This window comes from Falco peregrinus, chromosome Z (assembly GCF_023634155.1).
Source record: "Falco peregrinus isolate bFalPer1 chromosome Z, bFalPer1.pri, whole genome shotgun sequence".
Taxonomy (NCBI): Eukaryota; Metazoa; Chordata; class Aves; order Falconiformes; family Falconidae; genus Falco; species Falco peregrinus.
This window is the reverse complement of record NC_073739.1, coordinates 76339595-76363882: the sequence shown is the minus strand read 5'-3', so window position 1 is coordinate 76363882 and position 24288 is coordinate 76339595. Positions and strand designations below refer to the sequence as shown.

The following is a 24288-nucleotide window of genomic DNA, read 5'->3' as shown; positions in this document are numbered from 1 at the left end:
AATAGATCTCACGCTATCATTACCATTATTACTTATTTATAGGCTACAGTATAACCTAAATGGCCTCCATCTGGATCAAGGGGATCAACTCTACTACCACTTGTAAGAGTGATCCTTTCTCCAAAAGAACACACAGTTTAAATAGATAAGTCAAAGTCCAGTGGGAAATATATAACGTACAATGAAGAAGAACAGGACAACATGGCAAGTGACACAAATGTTCCATGCATTCTTGCTTCAGAGTTTGGTAGGAGAAAAAGGTATGTGCTACAAAAAGAATATGTTTCTGATAGTCAGCTAGAGATAAACAAAGAGGATTTTCTTCCTCCCAGCTCCACGCTGTCAGTTGTAGCTAAAGATCTGGCACTGTACTGAGAAGTAAGCGTCCTTCTTTGGTGCAAATACTCCTCAAGTATTTGAACAGTATTACATTTCTCCCTTCTGCTTCAGTATCAGTCAACATTTATCTTGGCCACATATATGTTAATCTTCTCTCATAAATCAGTACCTCTAGCATAGCAACAGAATTTGCCACCGTCCTCTGGTCTTTGACAATATCTTTCCAGTAAGCAATCACCCAGAAATGAGCACCATATTCCCTCAGTGGGGTTACACAAAACCAGAGAGAAGATCAGCTCCCTCCAGCACTCATACAACGCTTGTCTGTGCAGATTCAGATGACAACAGCCTTTTTGCTGCCACTGCATTGCTCCACAGGTCCTTCTCTCACATGTACATATTGATACACTGCACTGCAACACATCACTGTCTGCTGCAAGATCTACATCACCGACGAACTCAATGACTTGTTTTGTGGGGTTACTGACAATTTATCACTAAATCTTGTGGAAAGTGGCATCAAAGATTACAGCCTTTGCGCAGGAGCATTTGGAGAGCAGCAGCAGAAATGAGTAACAACATCACACCTTTGCTAACCAACATAAGCTGTGTTTGGCAGCGTTACAGGACAACCCTCCCTCCCCAGTGTGATAAACAGGAGCAAAGAGCTACAGAGACCTTTGGGTCTTGAAATGGCCTGAGCACTGCTGGTTTGCCCCTGGCCTTTCGCATACCAAGCAGAGCCAGTGCACTAAAGGACACCGGATCCAGCAACAGCATCTGAAAAAACTTATGCCTCGTATAAGGCAGGGCTGGCCAGAGATTTTTCTTCCTCACTTTTTACCCTGGGTCCACCTATGATAGCATACAACCATCTGTCATTACTTAAGTAAGAGTTGCTGCTGGTCTCATTCCTCCTTGCTAAACAAGCTATCTTACCTGATAGTCAGAGACCAAGACCGGCTTTCCTCACCCTTCCACACTCCCACCTCAACGCTCTCAATCCTCAGTTATCCTACCTCTTTGCTCCTGGTAACTCAGCCTTTTCTATTACTTCCTCAGAGGACTTTCGCTCAGACCCTGCTGCCACGTTACCAACACATCAAATACAACTGAAAGGGCTTTTTCATTGTTTTTGTCTCTGTGTGCTTTAGTAGCTAAAAAACAACAAACCCTCCAGATAATTTCTTTTAAGGTATGGCTGCAGGCAGCTGAATTGGCATAACTGAGCTTGTAATAATTTTGTGTGAAGGCTGAACAAAGATATGAGTGCTAGGAAGTAAAAAAGCCTTTTAAATCAGATGTGCCAGCGACAGAAGAATAATTTAGAATGAAGTTTTAGTATAAAAGAAAGAAATTACAGAACCATGGAACTACCATGGCATTTAACAACCACGTCTGTAATCACTGTTTGTATTGTCCCTCTCCCCTCCCACATATCTGTTTCTGTCTCATCAAGTCTGAAAGCTCTTCAGATCAGAAAATGAACCTCAGTATATGTACGGCACCTGCGGCCCTGATTCTGCTCTGATATTACATAATAACTTTGCACTTCAGAGCATGCTTAGCTTTTATTCCCTTTAAGCACTCTGTCATCACGCATTATCTTCAGCAAGATCTTCACCCTTTATTGTTCTGGGCCAAAATTAAACTGTCATCATCTTTTCTGCCATACCTCATACCCCTACTTCTCTTGCCTTAACAGTCTTTCTCCTCAGTTTTTTGCTCTTTCAAGCTTGTCCCCAAGCATCTTTCTTTCCCCTCAAAACAAACATTAATTCAATGAAACACCTTTAAAACTGTGCTCTTTCTTTTATAATTTACTAAACCTCTCATAAAGGGTTGCATATTTAAGTCACAGTGCAATTCCGCATCTCCTTTCTGCCAGTCTTAGTGTTGCCCCTTAGTTTTCATTTCTTTTCGCACCACATACAGTTTGCAAAGTCCATCACTTTTATATGGATTAGCAATCTGACTATTTTCACAAGCTCATTCCAAATTCCCAGCCTGCCAGATAATACATCAACTTTTTTTCTTCAATTGTAGAATCACTGGGAGATCTGCATAGTTTTAGGTTAAGCAGTTATAACCATTTTATGATTCCAAAGTTTCTTACCTTGTCATTTAGTTACTGAACTGTGAGCTTTCATTGACTTTCTAACCATTGTGGCAAGAACTGCTACTAGCTGTGCAAGATTTAAAACCTCATTGAGCAGAGGAGCAAAATCAGACTGCGGTAGTTTTAAGTACATATTGGAGTGGAATTGTGACCCTATGGAAGCCAATGGAAATTCTGCCACTGGTTCACTGGGGCTGGGTTTCTTCCCTGCCTGCTGCCATTTGTTGTGTCAGGGTGATTAAGTACTGCAAGCTCTCTATTTTACACCCTGGAAATGAGATGCCTCAGTGAATGCTTGGAAATTATTTATTTTACCTTTTCCTTTTCTTTTTTTTTTTTTTCCTATCCTGGTGAAATATTTTACATACAGTCAATTGCTGTAGCTAAACATCAGCTCTTCCTGTGGATCTGCACAATCCTTCCTCTCCTGCTTATCAGCTTAGTTTTTTCTGTTGTGGCAAGGTGTGTTTAATAGCAAAATCTAGCACTCAGATTCTTCTGTTTCTTAATTATCTCTGCCCTGTCAGCTGTATCAGTGAAAATAAGTTTTCATTAGACAGCTCAGATACCAGTAAACAGTAAGTTGTGATAATACAGAGTCCTGTATTACTGTCATTAAGGAAAAAGCTGTTTCGGGGAGGTTTAAAAAAATTAAATAAGCCCAGCACTTCTAAATGGACAAAAAACTAAAGATATCTTAATTATTCTTCAATATCTTAATCATTCTGCAGAATCATGATCTTACATAATGGCCATTTTAAATGAAAGGTTTGCTGCTCTGCACAGTTGCCACTTCCTTCTAATTGTGAGTTAAAGCATAATTTAGTGTGGCTCTATGCCAGCATGACTAGAAAAATTTACAGACACTAACTCTAGTTGAAATAGGGGTGAAAAAGCAGTTAGATTTCTTTAAGTAATAGAAAATCACTCACCAAGTTGTACTTTAAAACAAAACACTAGAGCTTTAAGTTGACAAACTGACTTGAATTAAACCACATAAAAAAGTGCTTGCACTGTAAATCTTACAGGGCAAAAGTGATGGTAGGTTATCATTCTGTTTATTAGCATGTACTTTGGAGAGTTCAGGGCAAGTATGGATACGCATTCATTCCATTTTATGCCGCACATTACTGAAAACACATTCGCCATAAATAATTCATAAATGCATTGTCTGAAATTTCAGATTCCAAAAATACAAGACAGTTTTCAACTTTATGGTTGCTTGGTCTTCAGAACAGAAATAGACAATTGGATGGATGGACTTGGCAAACCTGATAAGAACCCATCAGTCAGAATTACACTCCAGAGGCAAATGCAAACACCTACCAGCTCCTGTTCCCTGGAGCAGCAAGGCCATGACAATAGCCCCTATGCTTCTGCTAGCAGTGCCTTGGCAGGGAACAGGGAAAAAAGGAGAAAAGGAAGAAGGAACCAAGTAGTGAGAAGAAACTGTCCAGTCAGATGCTTGACATTAAAAAGAACATTTAGGAGGAAAAAAACAATGCCTTGCTGTTCTCTGTTCATGAGCTGGGTGGGTAGCAAGAGAGTTAGGAAAGGACATTTTACAGGATGGTGTTGCGGGCAGCTAATAATAGGTTGAAACTGCCTAGAAATTGAAAGGAGTTTAAATTTAAGGTATAGTAACAGTCAAAATACAGCGAATGGACATACTCTGCAAAATAGCCCATTTTCCTGGCTGGACTGCACAACAAACCTGAGCAACCTGCTTGTTGCTCTCAGCTTTTAATTGGCATCACTTTGTTAATCCTAATGACACAGTAAATGGCATCATCTTTTATGCCAGCTATGCTAGCATAAGCAAGGTGAATAGGATCTTTCAGCTCACCTAAAGCCAAGTTTCTGCAGGGAGCACAGTGACCACAACCACCACTGAAGAAACTGAAGAATGCTTCATAGGCTAGAGTGCTTAAGCTTTATATGCATTGTGATTCTGTATCTTGCTGAGATTATACGTGTAGTTTATGCTCAGTTGCTTCTTCTTCCTTCCTAATGTACTCTGAAGCCTCACATCAGACAGCAACTGCTTTTCAGCCAAACTTGCATTCACTTGCTCTGTTCTACTCACCTCCCACTGAGAGGCACATACAATTTTGGGTATCTTATCTAGTGAAACCCTTGGTGCCTAGCCCTAACAGAACAGCCCATGATCTCCCTGCTTTCCAGCTCTTTATTTGAACTCATTCACTCCAATTTGCTTGAGAACAAATGTTGCAGCTGAGCTCAAATACTTGGCATCCCAACACATTGACTGCTTGGGTGCAGACCATATGTGAAGAAACAACACTTGTAAGAATTGTATTCCAGTACCCAACTGCTGCAAAAGTTCCCACTTGGCACTCTAGTGTGGAAGGGTTGGGACTATCTGTTGCTCCATTCATTTCCAGATGTGCTCAGCCCTCTCGGGTAATCTTTAAATCAGCTGAGATTTCATACATCAAAGATGAGGATACATAATTCAAGAGAAGCCGCTGAGATAAAACAGTAGCTGTAAAAATATAGTATGTTGGTGATGCCTGGTTTAGCATGTCAAGAGAGGCGACTGCTGGCAAGGAGTTGCACGCAGTTGGCACAAGAGCATGCCGTGTGGCAAAGCAGGTAGAGTTGTTGTAAGCTTCATAGGGACAAAGGCACTGAATAGGCTTGACACTGTGCAAGTACCAACTTAGAAGGCACCCAACAGAAAAAAACAGCAGTAAAGCACAGAGTACAAGGCGCTCAGGCCTGGTGTCCCTTGGCTGTAGTCATTGCACGCTAACAACCTCTTTCAAAAAATTTACACAGGTGGTAGGTATCCCACTGAGATAAATTACCTACTTTCAGTTGCTGAACAGATGGGCAGGGAAGTGAAATTTTAGTTTGTTCATTCCCAGCAGTAACTAGCAAAGATGATCTCGGGCTCTGCAGGGTAACTTTTTGATAACCATACATCTGCGGACAGTCCATGTTTCTGTTAGAAACTACATAAGGCCATTAATAGGCTACAAAATAAGGCAGGGCATTTAACTGCTCAAGAGACTGATGCTAAGTTACTCATTCCCATATTCTTCTGAATATATTTTAACTGAGAGGGGCCAGAAGGTGTACAGAGAGGGACCTGAACAGGCAAGAGAAATGGGCCCACAAGAATCTATCAACATTCAACAACGGAAAACATGAAGTCCTGCACCCGGGGAGGAATAACGCCAGGCACCAGCACAGGGCAGTTTTGACTGGGTGGAAAGCAGCTTTGCTGAGAAGGACCTGGACATTCGTTGTCCTGGTAGACAAAGAACTGAACATAAGCCAGCAAAGGCCAGCACTGCCAGCTGGCCAAGGGAGGTGATCTTTCCTCTCAGCTCAGCCCTGGTGGGACACAGCTGGAGCGCTATGTCCAGTGCTGGACTCTCCTGTGCAACAGAGACATAGGCACACTCAAATAAGTCCAGTGAAGGGCAACAAAGATGATTAAAGAACTGAAGTATCTGATACAAAAGGAAAATCTGAGAGACCTGGGGTTGTTTGACCTGCAGCAAGGGAGTTCAGCCTTACAGCATGTCTAGAGACAGGCAGGGGCTGGTGCCGGGGCTGGGGCACAGGGCTGGTGGGGAGCGGCTGGGGGAACTGGGGGGGTCAGCCTGGAGAGGAGGAGGCTCGGGGGCACCTTGTGGCTCCCTGCAGCTGCCTGACAGGAGGGTGTAGGCAGGGGGGTCGGTCTCTTCTCCCAGGTGACAAGTGACAGGGCAAGAGGAGACAGCCTCAAGTTACGCCAGGGGAGGTTTAGATTGGATATTAGGAAAAATTTCTTCCCCAAAAGGGTGGTCAAGCATTGGAACAGGCTGCCCAGGGAGGTGGTGGAATCACCGTCCCTTGGAGGTGTTTAAAAAACACGCAGATGCGGTGCTCAGGGACATGATTTAGTGGTGGACTTGGCTCATGCTTGGACTGGGTTAACGGTTGGACTTGATAACCTCAAAAGGGCTTTTCCGACCTAAATGATTGTATGATAGGCAGCTCAGAGTCATCTTATCAATATACAAAAATACTTGATTAGGAGAGGAAAGAAAATTGAGTCAGTTTCTCCGTGACGCCCAGTGAAAAGACATGAGGTAATGGGCACAAACTGAAATACAAGAAATTCCATTCGAATGGAAGTAAAAAAGCTTTCTTGCTATGTAGGTGGTTAAACATTGGCACAGGTTGCCCATAGAGGTTGTGGAGTCTCCATCCTTGGAGGTATTTGAAACCTGACCCAACACAGTCCTGAGCAGCTTGCTCTAGCTGACCCTGCTCCAAGCAGAGGTTTGTGCTAGATGATCTCCAGAGGCTCCTTCCAACCTCAGCTATTCTGTGACTTCATAGTAGCATATTTCTTTCCATTAACACATTAAACTTCGCAGACATTACATAAGAAAAAATCAAGGACTGACTAGCAAGGACCAGACTCTGCCTTACCCACACAGTACAGGCACGGTACAACCAGGGAAGCTTAAAATGACAATGTCTGCAAATCAGGAAGCTCCATAAACCAACTCAAGTATTAACCAAGAGCTTAGCTCTGGGTAAACCCAGAAATGTTTGCAACTCATTAAACCCAGGATGTATGGAAGACATGACAACACATTTAAGCAAGGGTTTTCCCTTCCTTCCCCACATACTTTAACAAATGACTTGCACCTATTCATATACAAATGTATCATAGTGGAGCACATAACCCCATACACATTTTTTTTTCTTTCTGAATATGATGATCATAGCCACATTGTAAGAAATTTAGTAAAAATATTTTTACTATCTTGACTTTAAGCTTGCAAATATTTTTCTGGCAGAAATTCCCAGCTAGCTTTACAGCAAGATCTCTCAAAGGAAACAGAACTCTTACTTTAAAAAAAACCAAAACAAACACACTGCAAAATGAATGTGACCCAGGGACTTACCCTTCTATGCAACAACATGAGCAGCATGCACAGAGACAGTGAAGTCCACAGGGCGTGAAATTAAAATTTTCACACAGATACGATGAAGTAACAATACAATATTACAACCTTGGCACAAAAATCTCCTGGTTTGAGTAAAGTCAAAGCCACGCCGTGTTATGGTTTGTGCACTGGTAGAAATGGTCTGCCACTAAAAAGTTCATAACAAAACAAAATAAGTGAAAGCAAGAAAATCGTACGGATAATTACAATAGGCCTATACATTCTAGTGATCTAGACACTCCTTAAGACATTCATCACAGTAGTATCGAGCTGTCACTGCAGGTTGAGTCAAAAAACCACACTTTTCTTTCACACCTAGAAATCTAGATGCTGAGGTCATTAGGAGATAGGACAAAGCAGCTTGAAAGAGATTTGAACTTGGCAAGGAAGAGGGAGGGAGAGGACATCTCTCTTATTAGGTTCGTTTGTTGCCTACGAACAAGTTGGATATGCAGGTTCCAAATTCCAAGCATATGGATAAGAACAGGGATGCACAGAGCAATTAACAGAGTCAAGCAGAAGCTGGGATGAGCAGCAGCTGGAACACTGTTAAAGTCCTTCTAGGAATTGCTTCACCTGTTACAGTAAAAAAACACAGGCAGTGCTGCAAGAACATAGGCTAGTCAGCAAGAACAAGGTCAATGGAACAAGAGCGGAGTTTGAAAAATTCTGGGCAGAAACACATACAGGGGCACAGACATGGTGACAAGAACACCCCAGGTCAGACTATGCTTGCAAAGGAAGTTACAAACAGCACACTTTATATTACAAATATACCTACACAGTGCAACACTGAATTATCAGGTAATCTGCATGGAGCAGAGAACATTTTATTTCTGAGAGTATGAAAACATCTGCGAACTCATAAATCATAAAGCTATAAAGCTACCTGTGCATTATGATGTTCCACAGATACCTGACAGACTCACAGACGTGTATTCTACAAAATATATTTATAGGTCTCAACTACCTATAAAGGAGGGGGGGAATCTGAATTCAGTACTACTGCTCTTCTCAAACCACAATTTTGTGATCACGGGCACAGAACTTAATGCACACACAAACTATCAGTAATGTGTTTCCAGTAATGCTTCTGGAAAAAGAAAAAGTCAGCCTAACAGTGCAAAGGTCATTCCTTAGAAGGCATGTTTCTTACCCTACTGATCCAAGATGGTACACACAGAGAAACGTACAGGCAAATGTGACTTAATAAAATCTTCAAGTCTTCAGCTTATTAATTTTTTTAAATTTTTTCTCATTTCATTCCAGTGATTTCATTAGGTTAGCCTTCTTCATCTTTATTAAAAAATAATCAGAACTGAAATGTTTCAATAAACTCAATTTCTGTTTTAAGTAGTGAAAGTTGATTTAATGCAGATGAAGCAAAAATGAAAGTTAAAAGTACAATGGCATTAGAGGCTTTGAGGATCTCCTTTAAAAGATTTTAAATGCATAAATTATATATTAGTACTCTAGAATGTCTTTGGTTGTTTTTTACAGAAAAAAAACCCCAACCCTTAAAAGCAATTTTTTCATAGAACCATAGAAGAGTTTGTTTTGGAAGGGATCTTTAAAGGTCATCTAGTCCACACTCCTGCAATGAACTGGGACATCTTCAACTAGATCATTCACACAAAGTCTTCCCACTGTAAGTTGCAAAACTAAATCCTTTAAAACTTATGGGTGGGAAGAACCAAAGTAGAAAAATAACACTTAAAGCACCACTGTTAAAACAGACAGAGTTAACTTTGTACAGGGCAGAAAACAAAGATAACAGCATTATTTTCAGTAAAACGTTTAGTTTTTCATCATGTTTTCCATTTATTTCCCTCCCATATTCCAACATCCACACTAAAGGAAATATAACTCCCCCCCCCCCCCCATAGGACCATAAATGAATTACCACCTCATAAACAACATAGAATGGATCAAAATTATTATACGTAACCCCAAATTACCTGTGACCTAGAAGCACACGGCACTGTGAAATGTAAATGCTAAACACAACCTGTATCTACAATTAAATAAATGCTGAAAAAACCCACCCAGATACTGTTTTCCTTTAAGATTATCTAAATGTTGAAGAGAGAACTTTAGTCACAGCCCCTCACAAAGCCAAACTTAATGATGTTTAATAGCATGTGATTTTGGAAAGAAAACCTGGTCAAGGAAGAGAAAAAAAATCACACCTACAGTACAAATTGGTGCCCTCAGCTTGAACGAAGATCTGTGACTAGGAATTACACCATCGACTCTTTGTTTCCTTCAAATCTGTGTCAGAAAACTAGAAGGTATGTTAAATAAACCAAGGTTCCCAAAAGTAATGCTGGAAAGCCCACAAAACAAAAACGTATTTAACAGTGGATATTCTTTACACTGAAATACTGCCATGACTTTCCCTACCCAAATGTAAAAGACACCTTGGTTATTTCATTACCTTACTCAGGAAAAATCAGGGCCTGAATCTTCCGTTATTGCATCCTATTGAACTAATTCCAGACACATAGCATTATGAGATTCAGACTTAAATCCAGATATTGGGTTTTTCCACATCAGAAATGTCTTAACAAGGACATTAAAAGATGAACACGTAGTTATGTAAAAATCATTATTATAATCCATATATTATGGATGACTTTATTTAAAAACCTCTAAGTCAGAGAAAACTACAATGACAATCTTGGAGTATGTGGAGTTAAGAACATAAAAGTAAGTCAGGATACGAGCAAATTGGTCTCCGGTGTCTATCTAAATGTTGCATGCTCTGAATGCACCAACCCACAATTCTGCCTGATGGCCATCAGTTTCTCCAGCAGACAAGACAATATTGTTCCCTACTCATTTTCTGTATATCACTTTTGATTTTAAGAACTTTAAATAGTACTCTAAACTTAGCCACGCCTTTCCCAGCTGAATCCTAGACTGTTGTGCTGTTCATTCCACAAAAACTGTCTCACACCTGTGAAGAGTCCACTCCACTGCTCAGATGCTACAACCAAAGAGTAACGATACACATTACACACATAGGTTCAACATGTCAAATTGACTACAGCAGTCTTTCATTTCAGATACGGAAACAATATAAAAGTGAGAAAGTCCGTTAAAAAGAAATCAAAAGGGGTAGCTAAAAAGGTAAAAATATTTTCAGACAGCACACATTTGTCCAATAGTCATACTAGGGCTCCACAAAAGCGGAGTAAGACTTCAGAAGGATGAAATGGAGTTATACAGTTAAGTGGAATAGTACAGGAGACAGTTATGTCCAGTCAGGTCCAAATAAATAAAATAGCAAAGAACAAATGGATCGATCAAGAGGAACGGGAATAAAATAATAACAATAATAATAATAATAAAAAAGCACAACATGACCAAGAAACCCCCACATAATCAAAGTCCACAACAAATTTCAGCCAGTCACTAATGGTTAAAAGCATAAGGTCTAATAACAAATCCCCATTAAATATATGAAAAATCAGAAGTCTGAGTTTTGTTAAAGCCAAGAGGAGATAAAGTTGTAAAGGATAATAATGCCATAGCAGAAAAGATCAATGAGCTGACATATATTCACCATGCACAAACTTGGGAAGTTTCTGAAGCCACAGAGGGCATGGTGGAAGACCTGCCTCAGGTTGAAGTGTCGTATAAATACATTACAGAACAAATCAACATAAATGAACAATAATAAATTGCTGGGATCAGCTGCTACTCACTCAAACTTCTGAAGGAGCTCAGGTATGAAATAGCTGAACTATCAACTGTAGCACATAATATTGCCTAAAACTGCCTCAGTTCTGGCAGAAATGCAGGGTTTTTTTAAAGTGATCTGGAATGATGCAAAAATCCACAAATAAAGAGGTCTTATGTTTAGAACAAGCAGATTGATAGAAATTATAATAAAGAATCAATAAACTTGACATATTGACAGGGTCTTTATATGAAGTCTTAATTCACTGGGGACCTCTACTAGATTTGTAAAATTATTATGCCTTTGAAAAAGGAAAATACAGTTTAAAATGTCTGTCCGGAGTTTCAAAAGCTTTCCAGCGCTCTACCACTGAAGACCTAAAAGTTGCCATAAACTAAGAGGAAAACCCATTAATGGATAGATAACTGGTTAAAAGGCAGGAAATAAAGAGAAAACAACAAATTGGTCTGCTAGAAGGTGGCCAGGGAGGTCACCAGTGTAGCGTCACAGAAATCTGTTAGGCCCTGAACTCTTTAATGTATTCATAAGTTGCCTAGAGGAAGGACAGATAATGAGACACTGCTGATACTATGCTATTCATGGTAGTAAAAACAAAAGCTGGAGGTCTTTATTGAGGCAGAGAATTAGAATATCGTGAAGGGAAGAAAAAGTACATTAAAAACTGGAAATAGGGCAAATCAAACAGTGTAAAGGGCTGTTTAACGTCCTTAAGTGACAGAGAAACAATGATTTCTTTCCTAAGTAGGTAACCCATCCGCTGGAATTAATTGAGAAGACAGAGCTGCATCTGTCTGCCGAGACCATCTCTGGTCACACACAATGTTTGACTAGCAGAGATGAGACATGGCTGGTGCAAGGTCCTGCTTAGACCTCAGAAACACTGCAGTGTACTGGTCACTGATGTTCAAGTTACAGGGCATCACCACTTCACGCCACTTCTAAGAATTCTCCGAAGCAGTCAAACTTCCATCACCACATTTTTTATTAAACATGTCACCACATCACAAGTTCATGTTCTACTGAGGAAGATGCTGTGTGTTCACAACCATACGTACCCACTCCCTCTCCCACAGTGTTCAGTACCTAAGCCCTTTGATTTATGAGACCATTAAAACTGCGTCCATAATCAAGGCACCGACCATGCAGTACATAGGTTAACCCTGCATTTGCCTCCAATCCATAAGCAAAATATCAATGAAAACTTATTTTTAGTTCCACATATTCAGCTAGAAGAAGGATAAGGTGTCAGTGTGTGTTACTCCGGACTTACTTTACAGCCCACAGGACAACAGGTATCACCAAAAGGTGATTTAGCTGATCCTAAAATAACTCATCGACCATGAAAGAAGCTGAGGGTAACTAGCTCCGTTGTCTCAAGATAAGCAAGATGAATTTCACCCTAACTATACTAGCATCACAGTTAATCATCGTTACTACACAGACCAACCAAGCACGGAGATGTACTGTGATATGATCCTGCCCTGAAGAGTTTACAGCCTAAAGAGTCCAGGCAGGTGAAGGAGAGAGAAAAAGGGGAATATATTATCATATAAGCAATGTGGTGGGAGTATGACAGAGCCATCTTTTGGAAGAATGTCTTCTTAAAGTAAGATGCAGTTATTCTGTATATCTTAATCAATTCCTCAAAAATAACCAAACAAAAAAACCCAAGAGGAAACTCCTCTGAAAGAGAAGGAACAGATAAGTGACTACAGTGCTAGGAAGAGAACTATGCAGAACTGTTCCTTGGAGAACCATGAAGACAGGAACCAAGACTGGTCTTAATTTGCTAAGCTATGTAGAAATTGCCATTACAGTAATACCAAGGAAACATTACATTTAAAAGCTAGAACACAGAGCACTCAGAGTATCAGTGGAGGAAGAGAAGACAGTCAAATCAGGCTTTTTAACAATGGAGTAAAGCAAAGCACAGAAGGAACCTGAATTTTTTTTTTTTTAAATTAAAAACAATATTTTGAGATTAAGTTTTCATTGCTGTGATTACAAGTGCAAACAGGAATCACATCCAATCAGCCAATATTCACTTAAGATTTAACATGGTATTTGAGAATCTGCAAAAACACAGGGTGGGGGGCTGTAAAAAAGTAATTAAGATAACAATGAAAATTACAAAAAGAGTTAAGTCAGCTTCATAATAAGATTTGTACTCTATTTTCTTTTGCTTTATTATTACTTTCAAACTATAATCAAGTTATTGTCAGACCACTGAATGATGGAAACCTTGCCAACTACTTCAAAATTTGACACATTTTCTGTTGCACTGAATATTCCCAAAACACGTTTTCCCTCATTTTAATACAAAATCCTGTCAGATCTACAGAGCTCAAAAAAAAAAAAAAAGAATGTGTGAAGGATATGTAGCTGGAATAGACCTCCCCCAACTAGCTAGTCAAGTCTGGAATAAAAGACGATCAAAAAGGACTCAAAGATCCAGTGCTAGATTAATGCAAATACCTGCCTGTTTGCAAGTGTACTTTTTGATTAAACTGGCATACATCAAGTACAATTAGAAAGGTTATTTATAACTAAGAAATACATAATTCTGCATTTTAATGAGGGTGACAATTACAGCCAACAGTTGCTAATTAACATTAATCCTTTTGCACTGCAAGTCAGAATTCCCCAATATGATTTTCATTGTCAGCAACGGACACACCAAAACTGTTATTGCAAAGCAGCTATTAGGTAGACTGCTCTGACACAAATAGGTGTTCCTGTTACATACAGTAAAGAAAAAGAAGCTGATGATGTGTTAAATTTTATAACCTCAGACATAAATACAGAATGTCACTTCAAAATTTACTTGACGTCTACAACGTGAAATATAATCAAGGCTTATCATTTTCATGGCTGAACCCGATTCCAAGTTTCCCCAAGAGCCAGGCTTCACAGGTGAAATCTGATTTCAGCATAAGCTTGAACTCTCCCACTATTACATTTGGGGTTGATCCCAGACCTGGGTTCACATCTGCATTTCACCCCTGAGACTTCAAAGCTTTTACTGGTCATAACCTAATAGCGTAGATAAGGAGTAGTGTTTGCCCAGCCTGTACCAGTTGCTGAAGCAAAACTCTCGAGCAAGTTTTCAAGCAAATTCCTATCTGAAGATAGGAATGATTACTACTGATTGATCTGTTACTGTAGTATAGCTTTATTGTAAATTCTTTTCTTACGCAGATTATCAAGAAATTTTTGGTTTTTTAAACTACTGAATTTTGAATCCTAATCTTCCAAAAATGCTGTGATGTATTCTTATTCATTGATTAAAAATCTCTTTGTAAATAAATGCCTATAATAACAACTGTTGACCTAATTAAACTGTTACTTCTGATACCTGTGATTCTAAAGAAAGAGGACTTAGACTTGCTAAGCATGTCTTTCCAAAAGAGAAGTTCTCTCTGCTTTAGCATCTCAGCCATTGTAGTTTCAGGCAGAAGCACTAGAAAACTGTCTAAGCCTCTTTTCATACTGGTCTTTAACAGCAAGAGAGACCTGGTCCAAACACCACCAGAGGCACAAGATCATCATGCAGCCAGTAAATAAAGCCTGTAGGAGAGTACTGAGGTGCTTACCATCTGGGTCAGGCAATTGGAGTGGGATCAATGTCAGATACAAGTAAAAGGCAGAAAAGGAGAATTGTGAACACTAAGCAAAGAAACTTACAATGCACTTCTCACAAAGCGCTGTAAAATTCACATTTATTTTGTAAGTATGAGATAAATGGGTTATTTCTACATACAGAGCTGCCCAACTAAAATCAAGATAAGTGATATTAATGTCCTATGGTCAGTATTATTGAACCTCGAAAGCAATAAACCATGAGTCGATAAATATTACATTTGCAACATAGTTAACATTCTTCTACTGTCTCTGGCACTTATTACACATTGTAACCGCAAGTCTACAATACATTATTCATATTTGGGGTGTCACTGAGTGATGGATTGCTGTAAGAGAGGCTGTCCTTTAAATAAATCAACAAATAAAAATGCAAATGTTAACATTTTCAGCCACAACTTTTTCCATCTTGAATGGGGAATGAAAATTTCACATTGTATCGACAGCCAGCAGAGAGAACAATTAACAACCTACACTGTGAATAAGAGAGATTAATTTGCCAACGTCTGGTTTTATCACTTGCATATGGAACTACATGGGACTTTTTGTGCTGCTGGCTTTCTCGGGGAGTAGGCAAAACTTGTGTCTCCTACCACATACGGTACCTAACTCACCACCCAACTCCAAACAGACTTCTAATCATTTTCTCCTTGTCCTCCTTTGGAATCCTGAATGATGCCTAATCCTAAGAAAAAAAACCAAAAAACCAAAACAAAACAAAAAACCCACACACTATTTCTTTGGCAGTCCTTGCTTATGCTCTACAGTAGAAGAAACTTCATAGTGTCCTCTTAAGAGCAGAACCGTATTTAAGCATCCAGCATGAACAGATCTGAAAGGCAACTACTGCATAAGTAAGGCAAAAGCTAAAATCTCATCACTGTCATATTTCCTAACACTCAGCATAACAGATCTACTCTAGACTATTCCAGTGTGCATTATTAAGTATACAACTCTGCACATTATATTTTACATCAGATATTAATTTGCTTAAAAGTCCCTGAATACACATTCACCTGAGATGTGCTGGGCAATTGGGTAAACAGTTTTGTTTTTAAAATGTCCCTAAACACAAATTTACACAATACAATCTGTTTATAAGAACTTCAACAGGCCACTGCAGTCTAACAGATAGCAATATAGCTCAAATATAGCATTCATATTGCAGGAACTTCTAAATCACTTATTTTAATGGCTCTAAGAAACTTCACTCCAAGACAATGCATTCAGCTAGCATTAAAACTCTGATTTAAAACTGCAACAAGAAAACATAAGCTTAATGCTGAAATCCCAGGCTATCACTCAATCCCTTAATTTACCTAACTGTTCTTAAATTCACTTCTTAGATGCCCAAAGTGAAAAATATTACAGGAGAATTATCTGTTTCCATGGTGAACAGAACAACCTTTGCCTGTGTCTTTTTAAGTGCTTGATTATCTGCAGTGTTATAGGTCTTACTGTGCCAAACTCGACACTACAACTGTTTCTGCGTGGGGAGAGCCTGACAATTGCACCAGGGCTGCAATCAAATTAAACAGTCTTTCACAAAGCACAATTTACCACATTTTTTTTTTTTTTTAAATGAATAGCTTAATACGTTAATTTAGAGCAGTTTCACTTCCGTTTTCCAATCCAAACCCAACACTTGTTTTGCTGAGATGAGTACCTGATTATACCTAAGGTAAGATCTAGTTTTTGTAAAAACTTCATCACTAAATGAAAGCATAGAAATGCCACTACCCGCCTTTAAAGCTCCTTTCCAGCTCACAGCCGAAACCAGGAGTCCTTCTTTTAGGGAAACAACAGTTATAAAAACCAGAAGATTTCCTTGGCCATTGAAAAGGTAATGTTTAAGGTAGTCACAGGAAGTATGCTTTAGGGGAAAAGGATAAACTTCCTCTTCCAAACTTGCCCAGCCCCAACCTTGTCTGTGCATTTTTCCAAATATACTGGCTTTAGTCTAGGTAAATAAGCACATGGAGTAGAAAAGCTTTCCAGACCTGCAGCGAACATAATTTCAAGGGGCTTACGCAGGTGTAGACACTTGGCTAAAGAATACTGGTTAACTAAACACGCAATGCTTGGCTGTAGCATGAAAAGCAGCGACAGGCATGAATACAAGCATGATGGGCAAGCAAATCCACTATTAGTCCAACTCAGGACGCCAGATAAAGGAATGCTATTTTTCTGTCAGAGATATCACTGAAACCACCTTGTGCACATTCACTCTGCAAGTCTGATCCTTCCACAGATCTATCACTAAGGCTGTCAAAGCACACACCTTTACCTTCTTGGGACATTTATTTCTTGTCCCAGACATGATTCATTCCAACAGAGAGAAGGAAGTAGCACTGCAGCGATTCTTCCTCAAGCAGGAGGCAGCCGTAACACACCGAGGCCTCCAGCTGAGCCCTGCCAAGACAGGCTATCAAGCCAACGCATCTTCTACCTGCCATGCCTGCTTATCCAGCCAGCCCTCCCCAGAAGCTGCGCTAGCACCCTCATGCCTCGTGCTGGCAGGGAGCTTCTGTCGCTTTCCAACACCTTCTCCCTGGCAGGCTTTCCATTGCTGTTACTGCCGGATGCCAGGGTTTGTGCTAGTTAAAGCTGGCAAAAACATGAGTTGAATCTAGTCCTATAAATTTAAATAGTCAAAAGTAATTAAGTTTACACGTACTGCCGAATAAATAAATTTCCTCTTAGGCTAGGGCTTTGTGCTGCAAGTTTCAGGCCCGTGCCAACTGTTGTGGTTAAGCTGTTAACCCCCCCAAATCACAGATTATAACAAACATGCTGACAAACCCTAACTTTAGTGGCACAAAAGCAGCAATAATTCTCTATATTGATTAATTTAGTTAGTTAAACCTGCAGTCTAAGCTTATAACCATTCAGTGATAAATTGAGACTGACCTGCTACCCAAGCAAGTTTTTTGATGAAGGATAGGATCAGCTCTAGGTCTCCACAGAAATACTTGTCCATTTACCATTTTCAATTAGTAGAAGGCCATGAGTAAGGGAAAGCACAACATGGCCGCTTAAACTGGACAATTATACTTACAGCACCAACGGAGAGAAAGCAAGCGAGGAAGTATGGGAAAGTGCACCCCAGAAATACAGGATTTTTCAAAATCTGTCAACAACTGGTAAAATAAACCTCAAAGGATGACAGCTAATCAGACTCCTTTTACTGATCACTTTATCTGATATGATTTCTAACAGCGTATTTCAACAAATATTTACTCCCCTCTTTAGAAAAGAATGGACCGTCAATCCTCTTGAATAAAATTCCTTTTTCTGAGCAGTTGTTGTATGATGTGAATAATTATACCTACTCCTCAGTGCTTGAATGGAATCTCAACTTATCACTATTAGATGGTATCAAGCAGTATCTTTATGTACGCTTTATCTGATGATATTACCAGCTTGCAAAAGTAACCCTTGCTTCTAAGAGAAATGCTTGGATAGTCTTGTGGTTTCTCTTTGTTTAAACATACAGTTACTTGTGGGAAATAGAGCCCAATCTATCTCAGTTCTCAAATCCTCCCAGAATTATCATCCCTTCCTTCAGAAGAAAAAAAAAGTGTTACCATAGCAAGTAAGTACAAATTTGTCAATATCGATAGTGGTTTTTCACCTATTATATATCTACAAGTTCTCTCAGAAGATAGAAATAAACTGCCAGCTGCTGCCAAGAATACAGGGATGATATCAAGCATACATTTTCCTAGTCCACTGGGCCAAAAGAAGATTAAATCTGATTCAAGCCCTCTCATTCTCTGAGAAACCTTTAACTCTTCTTATGAACAGTTGTATGTTCTTGTCATCCTGGTGCACAAACTCATCTAACTAGTGGTGTAAAATACAGCAAATTCACATTTTCATCTGCATTTTTTTTGTTGCTTAAAGATTATATGATGAGAAAATGTGGGTTATGATAAAGAAAAGCAAGGATTGTATGCTGTTTTTCTAGGCACCTACCACTAGAATTGTAATCCTGCCTAAAGAAGGAAAGTTGCTTTTAGACTCGTTAGTGTAACAACAATGCTGTCTTCTGTTTCTTCACTGAAGCAGCAGTGATAATGCTGTTTTTTCAGTGCGTTTGGTGCAGATATACAGTATAATCAGGAATTTCCGATTTCATGTGTTGTTTGTCATTAAACATAAAATAACTCTGATACAAAACATTTTAAAAGAAATGCCATTTGACAAAATATGGGAGTGGAGGCAAATACAAGGGGATTAAAATTTTCAAGTGGATTTAAAACCTAACAGGGGTTAACACCTGAATAAAAAATTCAAATTATTTATAAACATATTTAATGTGTCAGGACACGGAACATAAAATACTTAGTTTCAAAACCTAAGTAAAATTAAAATGTTAGAACTTGGCATATTCCTGCTTTTCTTATTCTAGCAAGCAATGTAAGACTTACTATAAATGTCAAAAGGATATGGCAATTTTTAGTTTATATTATCCAGCTCGTGCTAACATGAAATATCATAGAAGTTCAGCCACTTCCCTGCATCTAGGAGAATTTGATGGTTGTGTCTGCAGAATCTTAAATCAGAGATTACCTAGTGGCTTACCATGAAGTATTATGCTGAGTTGGTGATGTGGCTGTGGTTGCAAGCTCTTTGCTGCTGCCTATCAGCCCAGGAGATGTGGCTGCATCCTTCCTAGGTCCTGAAGTCATCCCTGTGGAATGAACACAAGCCAGACATCAGAGAGTAGTAAGTTTTGGACAGATGTTTTGTGATACTGCATTAGTACAGAATGCTGGGACTAAAAGTTGCAACAGTTCTGGAGTTCCATATATACAGTCAAACAGTGACCAAGTAACTCATCAGCTGGCAGTACCGTGCATGGCATGCATTTCAGGATCACACAGAATCAAATCTGTAGAGTAAGTCACACTCTACAGCCTCCATCCTACTGCCCAAAGTTTGACAGACTTGCACCATTACCAATTCTTATAGTGGTCCACAGGAATCAGCTCTCATGACCTGCTACAAGATGTTAGCTTTTCAAGTGTAAATACCCACATAACAGTATTTTAGTTTCAATAAAATAGAACTCTTAGTCCATTCGTTCTCCACTCCCCGCCCCCTGTAACTCCTGAAGTACAAAATAATCTAGGTGGAAAGGTGAAGTCTGGAGGTCATGTAGTCCAATCCTCCATTCAAAGCAGGGACAACAGGATCAGGTTTAAGGCACTTTTCCAGTTAGATTTTGAATGTCTCCACTGATAGTGAAACAAGCTCTCCGGGCAACTACACTGATTACAGTGTTTGACTACCTCCACAGTGAAAAATGTTTTCTTTATAGTTAATCAGAATTCCCTGAGTTGTAACTTCTTCCCACGGTCTCTTGCTCTGGTGCTGATGACTTCCAAGAATAGTCTCCTTCCCTCTTCTCTACAGCCTCTCCCTTAGGTAGCTGAAGCAAGCACAAAGATCCGTGCTAAATCGTACCTTCTTAAGGCTGAACACACTCACCTTTCTCAGCCTCCCCCAGTAGGTCATATGCACCAGCTGCCTGACTGCCCTGGTTGATCTCTGCTGGACTTCCTATGGTTTGTCAGCGTTCCTCTTCCCCTGTGAAGCCCCAGACCAGACACAGCACTCTACAGATACAGTCTCACCATAGCTGATCAGAGGGAAAGTGTCACTTCATCAGCCTGATGACCACACTTTTGCTATTATAGCGCAGCATGAGGTTTAGTTACCCTATCACACAGGCACATTGCTGACTCATATTCAGCCTGCTGTTCAGCAGAACACTCAGTTCTTTTCTGGTGAAACTGTTTCCAAGGTTGTCCTATTGGTTCTGTTAACCAAGGTTAATGAGGTTAACCAAGCCAGGTAAAGGAACTGCCATTGCCCTTTGTTGAACCTAAAGAGGCTTCTGTCAAACCTTTTTCCCAACCTGTTAGGGTCCCTTGACTCCAGCATGCTGACTGCTTCCCCAGCTGGTGTTGTCTGCAAACGTGTTGAAGGTGCATCCTGTCCTGCTGTCCAGGCTGTTAATGTTAAGCAGTTAACAGCTAGCAACTGGCTGCTAGCTGGACAGATGACAACGCTTTGAGGCTGGTGGTCCAGCCAATTTTCCACCTGTCTTCCACTTTTCACCCACCCACCTGAGAACTGGATTTTACAGATAGACAACTTGCATACAGGTAGTCTGAGCTAAGTGGAATATGCAAATTAGGAGTAATCTCATCTACAACACAAAAGTCTGTGGATCTGGACTTTTTTAACCTTGACCAATCAGTTCTGTCCAACCAGCATCACTTAACTAAACAGTAAGTACAGGGAAAACTACAGGTCTCAGCAAAGCCAAATCAGTGTTAGCTCTTTAAGTAAATCTGTCATGCCTAAATATTTCTAGCTCTGTGAACAGCAACATTACCTACCATCCATGCTGAGACATGAAGAAACACAAGAAGGCTGTAATTCCACCTTCAGTGCAAAATTTACAGGTGTTCAAGGGATTAAGACTATTTAAAATACTGCACTGATTTAAGATGTATACAAGTATATACAATATAATAAACCCACATGTTTTAAGGCATATTCTACGGAGGCAAAAAAAAAACCCCAAACATAAAAACAAACAACCAGGGTTCTTATCACCCTGCTATAATGCATTGTGCTTCACTACTATGCAATGAAAAAAATCTCACCTGACAAAGAGTTAATTACCAGTGAAGGAACTCTTAGAAATATCACAGGGATATATGTTGACTGTGTGTCCCTGGTAACTTGATAATGTGCCAATCCATGATCAGAAGAGTGGGTATGCATATAAAGACTGGAAGCCTCTTGCTTAGATTTTTGGCTTTATGATTAAGAGATATTTAGAAATCATTTCACGTGACAGTGGAATGTGGCAGCTGGATTTTAAGAAACTAATACCGAAGTAATAAAAACCTGGCGAGCACGGGAGAATATTTTCAATTCCTAATACCAGAAAAGGCTGGCACACTGTCAACATACTACATTCATAGCAAAAGTAGATGTATTTCTTTGAAAAAGAAAATGTATGGACTCTGAAGTGGCCAATACAGCCTCAAGGGGACTGTTCAAAGAACCAAGTTTGAAAATATTACCAAGGCTAAAAATGGAAAACAAGAAATAGAACTAAGTAGGAATATACTGAGGCTGTTACGCTGCACAGACATAAAACAGGGCTAGCAAGAAATCCTCAATAAGCGCGTATCTAAATGAAATAATATTTAAAAATGCATCTTGAAAAAGGCATGCAGGTTGATGGACAGAAAAGAAACACCAAAGAGCAAGCAGGTCTATGAACAAATGAAGACAACTAAATCAATAACTATCTTAAAATGGCCAAGCTACTAATAATTTTAAAATATACTATGCAAAAAAATAAAGAAAAGGAATATTGGCAAGCAGGAGATAATGAAGAACAGGTTGATGTATAATACCTGCCTATATAAAGCTGATGAAAAGAAATTATCAGGGGGATAAAAAAAAAAAAGATACAAATTCTTTAGTCTGAAGGATATATATTTCAGGGCTAAAGGGAATTAGTTAATGAATTTATGAAGTGACTGGTAATTATTTATGAAAAGTCATAGAGAACTGGGGTGATACAAATGACAGCAAATTAATTAGATTTGCAGGTGTTGGAAGACAGTATGAGACTGGAGACTTTGCAGATGATCTACAGAAGCAAGAAACAAGGAAAAAGAATAGACACATTCACCTTTGGAAAAAAAAACCCCAAACCCAAAAACAACAACAAACAACAAACGCTCATATATAGTGGGATAATATACATCCTGACACCAATGCAGAGAACCTGTAGTAGCGAAGAACAGCAAAGAACAAATTAGATGCAAGCTTTCAAGGCAAGCTACCCTCAAAGCAATTATAGATGTCCTCTAAATGGTAATGTTGAGAATACTATTTTCAATTTAGTTAACTCGGTATAAGAATGATGTAAAGCAGATTAAGGACTCATTTGAGAAAATTCAAATAGCTGTATATTTCTGTTTGAGAAACAGACAACTAAAACATGAAGAAAGTGGGGAAATACAGCAGTCTACATTTTGAAAGTGTAAACACTAAGGATGAACAAATACAGCTGATGCTGGTTCAAGCAGTAATGGGATGAAAGCACGCAAAGGGAAATCTAGGTTGATAATCATGAAAGAAACCTTTATGAATTGAATAATACTAATATTCATAATACTTAACATTTATATAGTACTTCACATCTTCAAAGTGCTTCACTAATATTAACTAATTGCTCTATTCGATTGTAGGGAAGAGTCTGCCCTCAAGGGAAGAAGTTCCAGATCCTGAATCCCTAAGAAGCTACATTAGAAAACCAAACACTATACAGAAAAATCAGCCCGTAGAAAAGTACAGATTCTATGAGCTAAAATAATTTGCCTTCTCTGCCTTTTTCTGTTACATATGGAAATGAAAGCTATGTGTGCTATACAATATTATGCAGACGCTATGGCCCCCGAAGAGATACAAAAGGGAAAAACTGTTATTTCTTTGCTTCAATGCAGAGATGTTTCAGGAAGGGTGGGAATAGGAGGACTTTAAACAGAAATGTAGAGAAGTAAAGTGCCCAATATTGCAGAATGTAGTGGATAAAATCTAGTTTAGTTTCCCAGCCCCAAAGCAAAATTTTCCAAGGCAGAAAGGAAGAGAAACACATTTCTGTACTCCAGTGCTTTTTAACTAGACAAGTTGTTAGATTTTAGTACAAATTGACATAGCTGCTGGTGACACCCAATAAAAACAATTTACTGCTGAAAAGATCAAAGCATTGAGGATTGCTTCGTCTGCTTAAAGTTTTGCTGGTAAAACTAAAAAAGTTTGTCTACAAGACACAAACACCTGCTAAAGCACAGGAATAAAAATTAAGGAGCCAACAGAAGTGGGAGACAAAAAGCAACAGTGACAGAGTAAAAGCTGATTGCCTAAGCTGTTCCAGTAAGCTTCTACCCTGAAAAGAGAGCAGAGGAGCCCCTTTCACTCCACAAGCTGTTGGGACCAGGTTAACAATGCTCTTCTCCCCATTAATAAACACATGTGAGGAGAAATGAAAAGTGGGTTTATTAGGAAACTACCCTTTCCAAATACACTGCACTCACAGTAAGTGAGCAGCCCTGTGGGCAGTAAAGCCTTCCACCATTCCAGCATGGGAATGTTTTCCTGATTCATCACTTTATCTTCCCAAACAAAACAAAACAAAACAAATCTAAGATGACAAAGGCTGTTGAACAGGGCACCACCAAAATCTGGTAAAACTGCCTGTGTTTCTGTGGAGAGATACTGTCATGAGTTGAACCATCCTGCAGATACACCCATATAATACCAGAGATAATACTGTGACCCCAGAGACTCACATCAGCACTGGCACTGCTAGGTGTGCTTGGAGAGAATCCCCATCCTGAACATACTATTTAAATAGACAACACAGATCAAGGCATGAGAAAAATAGACCTCTGTAGAAACAGGTTAAC

The 24288-nt window shown here is 39.4% G+C and overlaps 1 protein-coding gene across 3 annotated transcripts in view; it reads right to left on the bottom strand.

Annotated features, from left to right (window-relative positions):
* The window catches only part of KIAA1328 (KIAA1328 ortholog), a 180429-nt gene that overhangs the window by 10790 nt on the left and 145351 nt on the right, over positions 1 to 24288 (bottom strand). For all 3 annotated transcript variants that reach the window (XM_055790826.1, XM_027784792.2, XM_055790827.1), the window contains one exon: positions 19367 to 19475. In XM_055790826.1, coding sequence (XP_055646801.1) covers positions 19367 to 19475 — 109 coding nt within the window. The remainder of the gene's footprint in view (positions 1 to 19366; positions 19476 to 24288) is intronic.